The sequence below is a fragment of the Kryptolebias marmoratus genome, linkage group LG2 (genome assembly GCF_001649575.2).
Source record: "Kryptolebias marmoratus isolate JLee-2015 linkage group LG2, ASM164957v2, whole genome shotgun sequence".
NCBI classification, from domain to species: Eukaryota; Metazoa; Chordata; class Actinopteri; order Cyprinodontiformes; family Rivulidae; genus Kryptolebias; species Kryptolebias marmoratus.
In genome coordinates, this window is record NC_051431.1 from 5,430,517 (window position 1) to 5,442,839 (window position 12,323).

The 12,323-nt window shown below is 37.1% G+C and overlaps 4 protein-coding genes across 4 annotated transcripts; all 4 read right to left on the bottom strand.

Annotated features, from left to right (window-relative positions):
- Positions 1-1,288: 1,288 nt before the first annotated feature.
- On the bottom strand, positions 1,289-3,072 carry LOC108235928 (claudin-8). Its single transcript, XM_017416264.3, has one exon. It carries the CDS (start codon positions 2,865-2,867, stop codon positions 1,761-1,763), a length of 1,107 nt encoding a protein of 368 aa, XP_017271753.1. The 5' UTR covers positions 2,868-3,072; the 3' UTR covers positions 1,289-1,760.
- A 148-nt stretch (positions 3,073-3,220) lies between these two features.
- On the bottom strand, positions 3,221-5,673 carry cldn8 (claudin 8). Its single transcript, XM_017416265.3, has one exon. The coding sequence runs from the start codon at positions 5,509-5,511 to the stop codon at positions 4,726-4,728; it is 786 nt and encodes a 261-aa protein (XP_017271754.1). The 5' UTR covers positions 5,512-5,673; the 3' UTR covers positions 3,221-4,725.
- Positions 5,674-6,450: 777 nt separating this feature from the next.
- zgc:110333 (uncharacterized protein LOC550497 homolog) lies at positions 6,451-7,838 on the bottom strand. Its single transcript, XM_017416273.3, has one exon. The coding sequence runs from the start codon at positions 7,761-7,763 to the stop codon at positions 6,873-6,875; it is 891 nt and encodes a 296-aa protein (XP_017271762.1). The 5' UTR covers positions 7,764-7,838; the 3' UTR covers positions 6,451-6,872.
- A 100-nt stretch (positions 7,839-7,938) lies between these two features.
- LOC108236016 (claudin-17) lies at positions 7,939-10,963 on the bottom strand. The gene is made up of 2 exons (XM_017416423.3): positions 10,885-10,963; positions 7,939-9,868 (listed from the first exon to the last, which is right to left on the bottom strand). Exon 2 carries the CDS (start codon positions 9,808-9,810, stop codon positions 9,121-9,123), a length of 690 nt encoding a protein of 229 aa, XP_017271912.1. The 5' UTR covers positions 9,811-9,868; positions 10,885-10,963; the 3' UTR covers positions 7,939-9,120.
- Positions 10,964-12,323: the final 1,360 nt, after the last annotated feature.

Here is a 12,323-nt window from a genome sequence, read left to right on the forward strand (position 1 = left end):
AATGTAATTTTAATGTGATTATACACCTATCTGATGTGAACTTGTAATTTTTTTTAAATATAAGCAAGTAAATGACTAATAGGTTTTTGTTTTTTTTTTTACTTAAGGCTTAAATCATGTGAGAATTTCAAATATAAGATCATCTTTTTGCATCCACTGCTGCTTAGGTCTCCTCTTGTATGAATGCTTTTATTATGAAGTCAAACATGCCTCGCTTCTGGTATCACTAGCTGTGCCTGTGGCTGATTTGACATGGCTGAACACCCCCACCAATACCACAACAACCCCATACAGCAGCTCAATTGAGGGCACAGCCAAGCTGCTGATCTCCAAACATGGATACATCCTGAAGATTAACTTCAAATCTGCCAACATTCGACCTCGACAACGTCTTTGCTTAGCTACACCGAGGAATGATTAAATCTTTGCTCCAGTCCTGATGAAAATGCAAATTTAATCTACAAACTGGTTGGTGATGCTCCCTTGAAGATTAACTGTCTCAAACAGTTTATATGACACTGTGTTTGAGTTAAATCATATTTATTTTAATTACTAAATTCCACTTTGTTTTATACCTTTAAAAAAACTGGTTTAAAATGGTAAGTTATGTTTGTCTGTTTTGATTCATCCAAGGTTTGATAAAGCAGACTGGTTTAGAAAGTTTTTTCAACAAATTACATTAAGAATCCTCAGTAAACCTTTGGAAAGAGTAAATATTTTAGCAAAAGATTCCCTTTCTGATGTAGCAGAAAAATCAGATTGGCAATAGGGCTCTAGTCTTTCCACTGTGTTAATATTCCTGTGTAATTTAAAGCCTAAAATGTTTTTAGCCAATATATTTGCAATGTGAAGTTTACAATCATTGGAGGTTTTAGTTTTAACCCTAAAATGTATAAGATAATGAAATTAATTGGAAGGAACTATTCTTTTAAAATCTGCAGTGTTAAGGGGAAAATAATAAACTATGTAGTGGCTTAAATCTTATATTCTAGGGCCATCTAGTGGTCAAAGGTGAATGTGTCACAAAACAGGCTTCCAGCTTGTAATACATGCATTAATAATATATATATATATATATATAAGGAAGTTACAACAGGGAAAAAGTAATCAAAATTCAACAAAATAACATTGGATTTTTATTTATTGCTTGTTTGTTTATCTTGTTTTAGTTTTTTAACACGTAGTTTTTATTCAAACTCTTTAAGAATTTCTTCTTTTAAAAATTGATGGTTCTAAAGCAGAAAACAAAGCAAACAAAAGCCAAGGAAATAAATAGTACAGGCTTAAATTTACTCATTTAAGTGCTTTATTATTATTGAGAAACGTATACAAATTAGAAAGCACTAATAACAAAATTATAATAAAAAGCAAGTGAAAAAGCAAAACAATGCTATACATATAAAGCCTTAATATGACATTTGGTGATAATTAAACTGTTTATTAAGACGATTTTACGGTCACACATAACACATGAAAACAAAATTTAAAGAAAAGTGACTAAGTTCTGAACAGGTAATTTTCCATATTTCTGAGAAGCAAACCCATACCAGAGTTCCATGAAAACAACTTCATTTTAGTAATAACAGAAAATCTATTAAAACAAATCACAGTCCATATCATTTGCAAAATGCAAATTCCAAAAACAATGAGAAAAGTTCATCTTAAACAGTAATTTCATTAGAAATTTTGTGGTGACAAAACAAGAGCACAGCACTTTATGTTTGTAATGTGTGACCAGTTCCTAAAACTTTAAATTTTCTTTAAATGTACATTCCTCTGCTGCTCCCACTGTGAGACCCTGGATGCATTATTGATTCTTTATAAGTTACAAAAAGGGGAGGTTGTGGCATGGGATGAAAGCTTGATTGGTAGGATCCAGTGGCATTTCCAGTGTAAGTTGTAGAATATGGCGTGGTATTCTGAGTCATGTACAGTGAGTTGCTTGGAGTGTATATGGTTCTAGCATGGTTAGAGCTCCTTACTGAAGAATGGTGAGCAATGCCGTCATGATAGATCAAAGATGCATTTTCTGGATGACCAGGGTTGTAAATAATAGACGGATTGATCGGTGTTCCGTTGTTTGTCAGTACATAAGGAACATTTTGCAGCGGCATTGCAAGTTGCTGTCCAACGAAGTTATGGTTCTGTGGAGGATTCTGGTGTCCAGTTGACTGGAGGCTGGGAACACTTGAGATGGGATGATAACTCGTCAGACCTGGTCTGTTGGGTTCTGGTCTGTTGGTTGCTGGTTTGTAATTGAGTAATTTAAGAGGGTGATAAACATCAAAAAAGCCTTTGTCTGAGGGCATGCGTCGGCAGACAAACAACAAAGCTGAGGCAAACAGGAAGGCACCAGTCACCCAACCAATGTAGAGAGCCTCTCCTAGCTCTCTCCTCTGGGCATCAATCAGCAGTGGATTGTAAAAATCTCTTATGATGACATGACCAGTCCATGACACGGGTATAAAAACACAGATACAGGCCATAAACTGCATAGCTCCTGCAACCATAAGGATAACAGTTTTGGTCCATTTGTTACCCTGAAAGCAGGATGTGCATTTGAGTCCTGCTACAGCCACCAGGAGCCCCAAGCCTGACAAGGCCACAGAACAACACATCAGACCCCTGGCAGCCTGCAGGTCAGGAGGGAGGTACAACAGGGAGTCATACACCTTACACTGCATCCTGATATTGGCCTGTCTGAAGCAGTTCATCCATAAGCCCTCCCAGCGGGTCTCCATCACAATAATATTCTCTCCGATGAAAGCCGTCACTTTCCACATAGGCAGCCCAGTTGTAGCTGCGGCACCGATCAGCCCAATCAAGCCAACACACACTGCAGCTATCTCAGAAGCCCCTTTAATCATTGTTCAATATCCAGGAGTTCTGTGACAAAGTTCCAAAATTATATTAGTTCACCTCCAGAAGGAAAAAGATATCCTTGATCTTTGGCAAAGTTAAAAAACTAGAGCTCTATCCGGTTGTGTGTCCAGTGCAATGAAGAGCTCCTCTCTGAGTTTGTTTGCTGTCAGAAGCGGTTTGTTATGGGAAATATTCTTTGCAATCACCTGGTTGGTGGGAAAGAGGATGTCTGCTTGTTTTGTGTTTATGGTTTGTCAGGGAATGGTGGTATTTCATTTGACATCAGATTCTTCATCAGTAAACACCAAAAGTAAGTCTAACCCATATCAAAAACTCAGAACTCCAGGTAGTCTTTTTCTTTTGTAATTTATATATTTTTATTTTCTGTAATTATATGAGGTACGAAAGAAGGAAATTCATATATATATATATTGTAGAATTGCAAAGCTCCTACAGTTTCCTGTACTGTCCACAGGGGAGCAGAGATGAGCTTTTAACTGATATGAGAGAGTTCACATTACAAAAAGTGCATTGCTTTTACAGAATAACACCAGCTGTATATGTTTTGTTGTGAAAAGGTAGTGATCTTTTTCTAATTCTGGTCGAGATATTTTACATATTTTTGTTTAAACAAGATAAAATTTAATCTTACACAACAATAAAGAAAATATTACATCATGATATTTTTTCATAATGAAACAACAACAAAAAGCCACATGTACATAGAGTTTGTCCTTTTTGATTATATTGCATTTATTTTGAAAATGTTACAAGTGAAATCAGATGACCTATTATTTAAACTAATTTACTTCATTATATTTTCACAAAATATTATGTTGTTAAACATATGGACCAGAAATTAACACATAAATTAAATATGGAGGTTGAAGTTTAACGCTTTGTGCGTTTCAATCCACAGCAATTTGCAAATCTGGATCACATGATCCAACTTTCAGTTTGTTCCTGGTGTTTTTGTGAGAACCAGACTTTCAGTCTAAGCTACCTTTGAGTCCACACCCATAGCAAGTGGTGTTTTCCGAGCAAAGCAATGTTATCTTTTTATCACATTCTTTCATTTTCATGACTTTTCAATAAAGCACTCCAGAACATAATGCCTAACTTAATCTATGATTCTCAAGTTAAACTTTAAACAGTTAACTGAAATGGTTAGAATGAGCTTTAAATGCTGATATCTGAGTTAATGTAATACAATCAGTTTCAAATGTACGATCCTCAGCCAGCATGACACAAGTGCCCTTAGTTTTGTTTTGCGTCAAATAATGGGTTAACCTGATACAGTTGATGAAAAATAAGAGGAAAAATATGAAGACAACTACATGTATCATTGGAATATAAAGCTAAACAGTTGTTTTTTTTAAATAACATGAATGAGAAATTGAAATCTTTGTGAATCTCATGGATTCTAGGAACACATTTTAGCAAACAGTTAAAAACTAATGAACAACATTAACCGTCTTTAGAATTACAGTAAACACTCTTGCCAGATTATTAAGAGGCTAAAAATGCAAGATAAATATGTGCAGCACACAAATTTACAATATTAATCATTCTTACATGTATAAAATATGATTAACATATATAATTAACTTTCTTCTTGTCACGAAAATATGTAGGGTTGTTTTCTGTTCACTGTTCAGCTTGTAATTATTAGGATGTCAAATTATTTATTTTAACAAAATATAAGTACTTCAGATGTATAAAAAGTGCAATTTGCTTTCACACTACACTTGTTAATTGGGAACATATCACTTGAAAAATAAACGTTGCAATATTGTGACAACTCAAATTGAAAATGTAAAACACATTTTCGCATAAGGACCATTACTAACTATTTTTAACCTTTTATAGATAAGCAACCCCCCCACTGCGTACAGAGGCGTGTCTGGAGGGATAGCTGTAAACAATTGATGCCTGTCTCGACAGGACTGGCTGAGGTTCTGGTCGAGGAATTAGCACCAGCTGCTGAGGCTGTGGAGGCTGCAGAGGCTGGAGAGGTTGTGGAGTATAGACAGTGTAGTCGGAGTTCTTAGAGTACTTGTACCTCTCTGTTTTTTTGTCTTCAGATTGTATGTTGCAACAGGTAAACATGCATCCACCAGCAAACAAGAAAGCAGAGGCCACCCAGCCAATGTAGAGAGCCTCTCCAAGCTCCCGGCGTTGAGCATCAATCAGCAAGGGGTTGTAGAAGTCCCTGATGATGACATGACCGGTCCAGGACACAGGAATAAGGGTGGCGATACAAGCCATTAGAATCAGGCATCCCGCAATGATAAGAACCAGTCGCTTAGCGCGGTCATTGTTTACAATGCATGCTGTGCACTGCATCCCAATCAAACTGATGAGTACACCGATGCCTCCCAGTGCCACGGCGGTACACATCAACCCTCTTGCTGCCTGCAAATCAGGCGAGAGAGCCAGGAGAGAGTCGTAGACCTTACACTGCATCCTTATGTCGGCCTGACGAAAGCAGTTCATCCACAAACCCTCATAGCGGACCTCCATAACAATAATATTCTCTCCAATGAAAGCTGTGACCCGCCACATTGGCATTCCGGTACTTGCAGCTGCCCCAATCAGCCCAATCAGGGACAATAAAAGAGCCACTATCTCCAGTGCTGAGTTGGCCATCCTGTCTTCATCCACTCATCCAAGCTCAAAGTTACAGCAGTGGTTAAAATCGATGTAGCTGTGGCTTCAAGCAAATGATTTCTTTTACGGAGTAGCTTTTCATTCAGGTGAAAAAGGAGCAGGTTAATGTCACCTGTACAGCCTCTTCCCTGTGGATATTACAATATAATGGGAAGGGGTGGGAATTTCAACCTGTTGCTAGGAAACCTAGTCCTCTAGAGTTTTTTTTTTTCCTCTGCAAACCAATCCCAGGAGCGTTTGTAAACTACCACTTTGTTTGTTCAGAGGTATCAATTTACATTCTCAGATCCCAGCTTACTTGGAAGCTTTAAAAAGAAAAAGCCACCGTGTTGTAAAAACAAATAACATCATATTTAGAAATACAATAACATTTTTTTACCTGTAAATAATGCAGATAGTTTAGATATCACTCAGCTATGTCTCACTCTTTTTTTATTCAATATTATTCCCTGCAGTTGTCTGGCTGTGGTACAAGGTAAAAGTACTGTTATGGAAATATTAATGCAAATTACAGAAAGTAGTATCCAAATAAATTCATTTAATAACTCGTTTACATGATTTTTTTATTATGTGTGTGTTTTTAATTGATGGAGATAATAACTGTAAGTCTTTATGTTACTTTTAGTATTAACTTTGTCAAGGTCTCTTGGGTCTGTATTTATGATTTTAAAAATCCTGAAAGTTGCAGCTTTGGTTGAGATACGTCTCTCTGTGACTTTGTGGGTGGAGATGGTTTTACTGGTTTAACTAGTTTAGCCACAGTGCAGGTGACAACAGCGCAGACAACATTCCATTTACTCATCTCTGGGTGAAACGGCTGGAGTTTCAACAGAAACTTAAAATTCCCTGACAAAAACAAACTTTTTTACCAGAAATGAACTATTGCTCAATGAAACTAAAATAAAGGAGATTAGAAACAACTTTTGTCACTCGTTTCTTTATTTGAAACAACAACCAACGTTACATTTTGGTCAGTGTTTTTAAAAAGTGTGTACATTCATTACAAACATTTAAAAGTAAAAAGAAATCACCTGGTAATCTGGAAAGGTCTAGTGCATAATTTAAGGTCAAAAGAGAAACATCAGCTGAATCTGTAAAACCAGGGTCACAAATACATTGCTTTTGTAATATTCAGGGTTGAAAATACAAACTTGTGTAATGGGAAAAAAAGGAATATAGAAAATCAGCACAGTTGTTCATGAATAAAACAAAAACATATTCATAATGCAATAAACCATCAAGCCATTCCTAATGATGGCCTGTTGATCTCAGTTACTTAAAGTCTTCTTATCATTTTAACCAAATCTTGGCAGGTTTAAAAATCAAGTCCACAAAATTGCCTAGTATTGACTTGGTGTGTATGCTACAGATCCTGGTGGAGGTTGAGAGTATGGAGGTTGGTAGGTGTAATCTGGTTGATAGGTGTATGGCTGGTATGTGTTCGGTTGGTATGTGTATGCAGGTTGATAGAGGCTTCCATTAGGATTGTACACAACTTCATCTGAAATCTGGGTGCGAGGAGCGTGGCGGCACAGCAGAATCACTCCAGCAGCAAAAAGCAAAGCAGAGGTCACCCAACCGATGTACAGAGCCTCTCCAAGCTCCCTGCGCTGGGCATCAATCAGAAGTGGGTTGTAAAAGTCCCTGATGATAACATGGCCCGTCCAAGACACAGGGATCAAGGTGGTGACACAGCCCATGAGAAAGAGACAGCCTCCAGCCACAAGAACAATGTGCTTTGTCCGAGCACGATGGTCCACTACTTTGGTACACTTCATTCCCACTGCTGAAACAATGAGGGCAAATGAAGTCAGAGCCACAGAGCTACACATCAGTCCCCTGGAAGCCTGGAGTTCTGGTGGCAGAAACAGCAGGGAATCGTACACCTTGCACTGCATCCTAATGTTGGCTTGTCTGAAGCAGTTCATCCACAGACCTTCCCAGCGGGTCTCCATCACAATGATGTTTTCTTCAATGAAAGCTGTTACCTTCCACATAGGCAAGCCTGTCACTGCTGCCACTCCAATTAGTCCGATAAAGCCAATGATGAGAGCCACAACCTCACAACAAATTGCATTGCGGCGTTTTCTCTTCTCAAGTTTCTCTTTTTCTTCAAGCATAGAGTCTTGGTAATCTGGATAATAGGTCTGAGGTTGCGTTCCATTGTAGTAAGATCCAGTATAAGACATCGGTGGCTTGGTATAGCCACTGTAAGCTGTGTAAGTGGCCATCGCTGCCAACACCAAGAGCCAAAGGAGTACTGTGTCGTTGTACTCCTACAGCTTGAGAAACAAATCTGAAGAAAGGAACAAACAAAGGAACTTATACACCCACAAAAATATGCAAATGATTGAATGCTGCCATAGGGCGGAAACCTGCTTGTTCATCCACTCTGCTTGTGACAGTACTGGTTAGTCTACTTCACAGCCTTTACATAAATGTTGGCAGACCAAAAAATCCTGTTTTGAATGAAAATGAAACTGCTGCTACTATCAGTCAACCATTTTTTTTAATGGAACTCAATCACACTTTAATCAAAACTAAATACTAAATAACTTCGGAATTGTTCAAAATATTTAGCTTTTTAAAAACATTGCTACTTTCTAAACAACAGACTAGTATTGTTTTTCTATGAAGTAAAGACCTGCATGCATTTTAGAAATACAACAGGGTGGAAGAAATGTGCTACAAAAACAGTTAATCTTTGGTACGAACTATTTGTATAACAAAAATAGTGTCATTAAAATTACTATGTTTTTAGACAACTGCTAAAAAAATTGTATGGGTGGGGGTAATGCAATGTAATGTGGGGGTTGTTGTCTAAAAACTGAAAGCTGATGCTCACAGCTGGAAAACCACCCATGTCTAAAGTAAGCTGATCAGTAGGTGTTAAATGCAGAAACCTGAGGAGGATTGTTTTCATTTGCCTGTAATTCTCACTGTGTTGCTGCCACACTAAAGTGTTTCTAACCTCTTCATCATGAAAGCTGCATGTAGTTGTATATAATCTGTCCACAACATTCCATTTTACTGTTCAGCATAAATTTATTTATTTATTTTTGCAAAAACAAACAACAACAAAAATGAACAACGGAGGTGTTTGGGGTAATTGGTTGAGTTAGTTTAATGTTTGAATTCATTTCTGGGTGGTAAAAGTATAGCAAAAAAAAAGAAAATGTAAGCAGCATTTTGTGCAAACAAAACCACCCATTCTATTAATATTATATGTTAATTTTATTAGTGCATACGATAAATTGACTTGGGTGATGTGAGAAATGGGCAACGAGATACAAAAGCAAAATGTTGGAATTGAAAAAAAAAACCCTCAAATATCAAGGCCAAACAAAATAACAGAAAAATATTGCATTAATGTAAAAACACTGACATTGAATATATATTCATACTTATTGTGCACATAAACTATCACAAAAATAAACAACTGAGAAATTGACCATTCATTATATAAATAATACAGGAATCAGAAAAGCAGTTATTGTAATTCCCAGATTAGCTTATGACCTTCCTCAGACAGCATCTTCACATTTTCAAAGACACACGCTAGGAACACAGAACAGTGCATACAATTGTTTAAACATATTCTTTTTGCTTGTACAGGCTGGACTCTGTTTTTAGCTGGTAGACAGTGTCCTGTTTTGGAACATTCTTTTCTTCCATAAGATAGATTTCATTGTCGAGCTGATCTTCCTGTAGTCTCCGTTTGTCGTATCTGACCAGGAGGATGATTCCAGTGACCAGCAAAATACCAGAAGTTGCCCAGCCGATAAAAAGGGCCTGTCCAAGTTCACGTTTCTGAGCATCATGGGATGTTGGATTATAAAACTGTCTGATAATAGAGTGACCCACCCAGCTAACGGGAATGAGTGTGATCAAAAAGGAAATCAGATACAAACTTCCCCCTATGGCCAGAGTAATGTTTTTGCTTCTCATGTTGTCAGCACAGCAGTTGATCCTCTTCAGCCCAAAACCTGTGACAACCAAAGAGATGAAAACCAGAGCTATGGAAGCACACATAAGGCCTCTTGCTGCTTGCAGCTCTGCAGGGAGAATCAGCAGTGAGTCGTAGGCTTTGCACTGCATCTTGATGTCAATCTGTCTGTAGCAGGTCATCCACAGGCCTTCCCAGAGTTCCTCCATTACAATAAGGTTGGCCCCAATGAAAGCGGACACCTTCCAAGTGGGAAGTGCAGTAACAGCAATTGTCCCAAACAGGCCTATAAATCCCAGGACCAGAGCCAAGACTTCCAGCTTTTCCTTCATGGCTGAGAGAAAGAAGTGCAGCCTGGTCTCCCGCCGTCAAGTGCAGACACTGCCCAGCCTGTTCGTTTTGCAAAGAACTAAATATGAAAAAATGTTGCAATGCAGGTAATGCCATCATACTGGTTTGGAGGAACAATCTTTAATAAAAACTGCTTTTGGTACAAGCCAAGGGAACTGCTCTGCATTTTTCTTTCAATTATCTCTAAAAAACAATAGGACATCACACAATTGTCATCACTGCTCGTCATGCATAACATACAAAGCAGTTTCACTCACGACAAGACTGACTGACATATCACGTGAAAGTTGTGGTGAAAAAGAACATTGGATTCAATTATAAACTAAAATGTCACAATTTTGTACTCTCTTACATTTAAAGGTGTGGTCATGTCGAAAGACATTATACTCCAAAGCTTTGTTTTGTCACAGTACAACGTGATTCTTTTTCCTAGCAACAGTTTGTCAACTGTATTGTCATAATTTCCTCTTAAACTTGAAAACCATGACTATCTTTATTTTCAACAAATGTGTATTTCAGTAAGACATGTTGTGGCCACTCAGTGTTTAACTATCTCATATTATTTCAAAGTGCTGACTCAGAATAATTAGACTGATTTGTTTTTCTAGATCCTGAGAAGAGCTGTGTACTTGTGTGTGCCATGCAGTTGGATGGCTTCAGACACTCATTTATCATCAGTAGTTGAGGAAGAATCTAGGTGCAGACATCTTTCACATTCTGAAACTGTCTGGCAGGCTGACGTCACTATTGAGAGTTCTGATTTTTAATGTGATTAGACAGCTCTTCTACCATCCTAAATCTGAGAGACTTTAAACTAAAATCTTATTGGTTAGTCTCAGAAATAGCAGTTTGAACTTCCTTTAACTAAGCCCTTGAACAAGTCTCAAGTATGGTCTGATTGCAGATAAGAACATTTTTAAAAACAATGGGTGCTTTCACAGTAGCTAAGAGCAGCCACGCCTATGTTTGAACCTTATTTTGTAATGCAACAACACCCTGTTGATCAACTTGTTTCTGAGAAGCAGGAGTGGAAACAGACATAAAGGGCAACTCACGGAGAGAGAGAGAGCTGTTCCAGAGAGGTCATAAAACAGGAACAGAAACTGCAAACCTGTTGAACAGGTTTGATGGCTGACACTGTCGTCACATTTTCAGCTGCTTTGAATTTAAACAGATGAGCTCATTCGAGCAAACCTGTTGTTGTGAAGCTGTGCTCTAAAGTAATTTTGTTGCTGTTAATTTGTGTGACTGAATTTAGAGTTGGATTTGTTGTAAAATCTAATTTTTATCTTACACTGAGACAAAAATAACAAAGTTCGAGGACTTAGTTGTCGGTAGTATGGTGTGAAAAAACAGAAAATCTGCAGTAGATTAAATGCGCCACCTGCTGTGTGCAAATATGACTACAGGTGGTTGTAAATTTACTTTCTTTAAAATGCTGACAGCTTAAAACAAATTTCAGTAAATATATTTTTAGTTTTATTGTTGTGTAAATAAATACATTTGTAAACTTAGGATTCCTAACGGATCTTTTTAAAGACAAGATTCAATAGAACAGGCTTCAGTCTTATAATACTTTTGGTAAGAGGCGGTAAGTTCTGTTAGAGCAAGGATAATACTAAAATAATTCTTACTATTCATAATCTTTGGTCATTAAGAAATGTATTGAATTGATCTGAAAGATCTTTCCACTTCATCTTTTTTGTGTGACACAATGATGAATTAAACTGGGTCTCTACTACTAAATAAGGCATAGTAAGGCTGCTCAGACCCGTCGTAAAGAGCATTTTCAGATATATTTACTCATAATGCTTAAAGAGCACTAAACATCATCAATCAAACTTAGTTTTGACATTAACAGAATAAAAGCTTTGCAACCAATAACTGTCATCTTCATATCACATTTTCATCATTTATTAAATTATTAATGTTAGAATTCTCTGGACAAAAAGCTGACTAGTGTGGTACATTTTTACATTTATATGAGTAAACAAAACTTCAAAGACCTTTTTACAACTATGTGTGTAAATGTGTGTATTTGTATGTATATTTCTATAATCAACACCTGAATTTGATCTCTTTAAGACTATGATGAAATTGAGACACCTTAATCAAAATAAGTGACAAGTAGACCCTTCCAAAGAAGTAGTGACTGAAAGAAAAGGTCTCATTTAATTAGGGGAGGAATCAACGGTGATTACGCATAACAAAAAAACCTTTCTGTGATCTATTGCAGGAGGTTTGTGTTGTATTTTATTTGGTTATTTAGCCTCAGTATTTAGAAGTGTACAAGATCATATTCTGCCTTTTCACGTGCACTTCAGTCTTCATTTTTTCAGTGTTTTGTGTTACTGACATATTTTCCAAGCGAGAGGATCAGCTGTTTAAATAAAAACTACACAATGCAAATATTTAGTTATATAATTTCTGTGATAAATAAGATTTAGTTGCTTTTCCAGAACTCAATCAGCTGAGGCTTGCAAACACTTAAATC